The 5,000-nt window shown below is 35.6% G+C and overlaps 1 protein-coding gene across 1 annotated transcript in view; it reads right to left on the reverse strand.

Annotated features, from left to right (window-relative positions):
* The window catches only part of LOC144966929 (alkaline phosphatase, tissue-nonspecific isozyme-like), a 13,373-nt gene that overhangs the window by 592 nt on the left and 7,781 nt on the right, over nt 1-5,000 (reverse strand). The window contains exons 3-4 of the mRNA XM_078903625.1: nt 3,983-4,203; nt 3,378-3,558 (exon numbers count right to left, since the gene is read on the reverse strand). Of these exons, the coding sequence (XP_078759751.1) occupies nt 3,378-3,558; nt 3,983-4,203 (402 nt within the window). The remainder of the gene's footprint in view (nt 1-3,377; nt 3,559-3,982; nt 4,204-5,000) is intronic.

A 5,000-nucleotide genomic window follows, 5' to 3' on the forward strand; every position in this document is an offset into this window, starting at 1 on the left:
ATCCAACAAAGAGGAATACACTCAAATGCTTACATTTCATTAACATTAAAAATAACAAATATAATAATACATAACAGAGAGATGATTTACAAGGAAATAAAATATCATCTCCCAAAACAATAACTATGCATTTGACTGTTTCCCTCCCAGCCAAGGTCGGGACAAAACCAAGCAATCTCCTACCAAGACAAAGACAGAAAGCATGTTGGAAAACAGATATAAGGGGATAGAAGACACGGTATGTACCTCCCTGCCCACTGTGGAGGTAGGGAACCCCACCCAGTTTATTAATCTCTATCAATGCCGCCACCGTTAATAATAATAATAATAATAATAATAATAATAATAATAATAATAATAAATAATAATAATTAATAATAATAATAATAATAATAATAATATAATAATAATAATAATAATATAATAATAATAATAATAATAATAATAATAATAATAATATAATAATAATAAATAATAATAATAAATAATAATAATAATAATAATAATAAATAATAATAATAATAATCATAATAATAATGATAATATAAATTTAATAATAATAATAATAATAATAATAATAATAATAATAATAATAATAATAATAATAATAATAATAATAATAATACTTGTACTACTTAGATACTAGAGTGCTCGATAATAATAATTGGAGCATGTACTATATACAATATATATATATATATATATATATATATATATATATATATATATATATATATATATAAATCCCCACCCTTTTTACAAATATATATCAAATAGATACATGACAAATGACGTGTGGCAATTCTTTTATTTGCTCTTATTTCGAATTCTTTTTCTGTCTTTTCTTTCCTTCTTTATCAAATGTGCACTTTCGTCGTTACCAGCGAGGTTCGCCTCAATGTAGATACGTATTGCATGGTCAAAAAGATTGACACATTCTTTTTAACAATTTAAAATTTTGGAGTGTTTACTTTTACAGCCCCTTATGTATGCAAATCTTTGTCAGCCCGAAACAAGAAGTTGCCAAACCCTGTTCTTTTATAAACTATACAAATCTCTCTCTCTCTCTCTCTCTCTCTCTCTCTCTCTCTCTCTCTCTCTCTCTCTCTCTCTGTCTCTCTCTCTCTCCCTCTCTCTCTTTCTCTCTCTCTCTTCTCTCTCAAAATATTACTTTGTTAGCTTAATCTAAGATTTTTAAAAAACCCCACATGAATGAATGAATAAATGAATGGATGGATGAATGAATGAATAAATAAAACTCCATAGGCATAACTAGTTTTATCAGTGAATTGGCGAAGACGCGTTCTATGTTTGATCAATGCAACACCAATATATATATATATATATATATATATATATATATATATATATATATATATATATATATATATATATATATATATATATTTAGAGTGATCTAAAATGAATATTTAATCGTCAAATATTTTCAAAAGGCCATTAAAAAATAACAGCTGAAAAGCTTACATTTGAAAAAACAGTTTGCATATCTTATAACCCTGAAATTGTCATTGATTAAACATTTATCGATTTGAGAATTCTTAATTTTCAATGTACACGCTTTTGAACAAAATTATAATAAGAAAACAAACCAATATGAATCATAGACACGACATATAACATGTAACAGTGTCGGGTGTGTGTGTATGTGTGTGTGTGTGTGTTTGTGTGTGGGGGTGGGGGGGTGGGGGGGGGGAGGGGGTGGGTCTCTCTTTCTGAAGTTAAGAAGTATCTGAATTAATTTGTCGACAAAAGCAAGTAAAAATTTGGTGGCCAACTGAAAACAAAGATACAAGGGTAACTGCAAAGTCTTGACTCAGCTCTTGTAATTTCAAAATTATAATAGATACAAAATTGACAAAGGTATCTAGACAAAGCTTAGTTTATGTCTTTTCGGTTTCTCATTTCAAATTTGTGCATAGTCACCGTTCCTATCCACATAGAACCACTAACGATGCACCAATTATTGCATCTCGTCGGAGAGATTAACACGACAAACTTCGACACCATCTCCGTGTTCTACGACGTCAGGAAAATTTATTCTTTCATTGTGATTTTTCTCGGTATCCAATGAGAACAAATCTTTCTGTACCCCAGGATTTCTCAAACGATATTATATCCATCTCTTCCCTGTGAAATTCCAAGACTTTGTGAAATGTCTAATTGTTTTATCCGGCGATTAAGCTCGATTAAGTTCGTAATTTTTTGTTGTTGATTTTCTGCGGTTGATGAACTTTGTGGACGGGCACTCCGAGCCTACTCAATGTTGGTGGAGATGGTATCAGTTCTAGTAAAGAACTTAACCAATCTTTGAACTGTTTTAATACCAACTCACTAGTCACCATAAACACGTTTCAGCCGTTTATGAATGTTTACGGGTGCACATCTGTCTTTGCAGTCAGGCTCTCAGACTTATGGCCTGACACTGACCAACAAAATGACGTCAAAATGCCAGTCTTTGGCCACAAAAGAATACAAATGGTGAGTTGTATTCAATAGTTCAACCAATGGGACCACGTTTCCATGAGCTCTACTAACGACAACTCACTAGGCGGTGCAAAAACCAAATAATGACGTCAAAATGCCACCAGTCTTTTTGGGTTTCAGTGTCAGGCTATAACTTAACGCTGGCTATGGCCATACACAGCACGCTGTTTATTGCATAATTTTTTGGTGTGATTTCTTCAACTGACATGTTAGTGTAGGGGTTCTTTCAAATAAGATAAGTTAAAATCAACAAATAGCTGCTAAACAAAATTTGGTGACCTTATAGTTGAGAGTAAATTACGCACATTTTGATGCATAGTTTATACTGGTGTGTTCAATATAATCGGAGATATTCAATAGGCATCAAGACTTTTCAGCCCAGCCTAGTATTATGGCATTGTACGTGGAGTTGTCTTGGACAGCAATGAGATCGAGATAGCTGGAGTAAATTCCAGTTTCTGTTAAGTCTTAAACCGACAGGGAAAGTATCGGACAAACTTTTATGTATGTCGCACGGTTATAGTAAAGTACTCACCCCTAAATGTGCGGCTATGTGGTCTTGTGGTATGTCACTCGCTTTCGGATCAGAAGGTCCTGGGTTCGAGTTTCGCTCGACGCATAGTTGAGTCCTTGGAAAAGGCTCTTTACTCACATTCTCTCATCGTACTCAGGTGTAAAATGAGTACCTTGCCGTTAACAGCGTTGACTTTGTCCGAAAAATTGTAATATCGCCTAACAGGCATCATGTCCCGTCCTACATGTTAAATGTTGCTATTGACCAGGGACCCCTTGTAAAGCGCTTTGAGCACGTTTAGTGGATATTGCGCTATATAAAAGCTCAATTATTATTATTATTATTTAAAGTGTCATACCTGCAGCCATTCCATAGTCCACGATAGTTTTCACTTTGGTTTTGATATTCATCTTGGTACAGTCTTTACCATAGGGCACTCTGTTATCAACGCCGAGGACTCCATAATTGGATTTGACCCCACTAAACATGGCAGTTGCCGTGCCAGCGCTATCCGGAACTTGTTTATCAGCGTTGTAAGTCTGTGGAATAAATTATAGGTGGACGTGTACAAGTCACTTTGATTTGGCAGAGGTAACAAGAGCTTTATCGGTCTCTTTGTAAAGTATTATTATTATTATTATTATTATTATTATTATTATTATTATTATTATTATTATTATTATTATTATTATTATTATTATTATTATTATTGTGTTGTTTATTTTTTAATTATTATTATTGAGCTGACAAATGACCAACACCACCGCCACCACCACCACCATCATCATCATCGTCATCGTCGTCGTCATCGTTGTCATCATCATCATTATCATCATCATCATCATCATCGACATCATCATCATCATCATCATCACCACTATTATCATCATCACCATCATCATCATCATCATCATCATCATCATCATCATCATCATCATTTACCATCATCATCATCATCATTACCTTAGACAAACCAACACTGGGAAACTTTTCAAAAAACAGTTTGTACTCCTCCCCAGTCTTCCCTTCTTTCTGTCCTTGGTAGATCCTGGCTGCCGTCACCGTGGACAAACCCATTCCGTCTCCTATGACAATGACGATATTTCTGGCTATCTTCCGATTTGGGCGGAGAGCTTTGGCTCGAAAAAGCTCCCCTCTGGCAGCACACCGGTATTCCTCCGGATCTGGTCAAATATTTATTTTAAAAATCTGGTAAAGATTGATTTTTGAGAGGAGATTCCAAAACATAAACAAAGCCCAACTTTGAATATCACTACTATTTTAATTACTTCGCCCCCCCTCCCCCCCCCCCCCATATTACAAGAGCTGTAACCTAACAATAATTGCCTATTTGGACAATAAAGATTATTATTATTATTATTATTATTATTATTATTATTATTATTATTATTATTATTATTATTATTATTATTATTATTATTATTGTTAATACTGTGTTTTTAAAAACAACGACAGAGTAGATATTATATTGTTACGGGTATGCATGATGATGTGAATTCATCGCGGTTGTTTAATGTGTGGGATTACGCTCAAAGACAATTTTGATGCTTCTCTACCGAATCCCCTTTTTCTTGTCTTCCCCCCCCCCCCCTCTCTCTCTCTCTCTCTCTCTCTCTCTCTCTCTCTCGCTCGCTCTCTGTGCAACCACCTCCTAGGCGTCTTAGAATTTTGGAATGGATTTGTGCGCTATTTTATCATTAACAAGAATAGAAAGAAAAAGATGGAGGAGGAGGAGGGGGGGGAGGAGAGGGGGAGGAGGAGGGGAGGAGTGGGGGAGGAGGGGGAGGAGCAAAAAGAAGAAGAGGAGGAGGAGTAGGAAGAGGGGGAGGAAGAGGGGGAGACGGAGGCGGAGGAGGATGAGGAGGAGGGGGAGACCCGAGGAGGAAGAGGGGGAGGAGGGGGAAGTGGGGGAGGAGGATGGGGAGGAGGGGGAGGGGAGGAGGGGGAGGAGGAGGGGGAG

Source organism: Berghia stephanieae, chromosome 3 (genome assembly GCF_034508935.2).
Source record: "Berghia stephanieae isolate SIO BIC M18660-M18661 chromosome 3, UCSD_Bste_1.3, whole genome shotgun sequence".
In the NCBI taxonomy this organism is placed as follows: domain Eukaryota; kingdom Metazoa; phylum Mollusca; class Gastropoda; order Nudibranchia; family Aeolidiidae; genus Berghia; species Berghia stephanieae.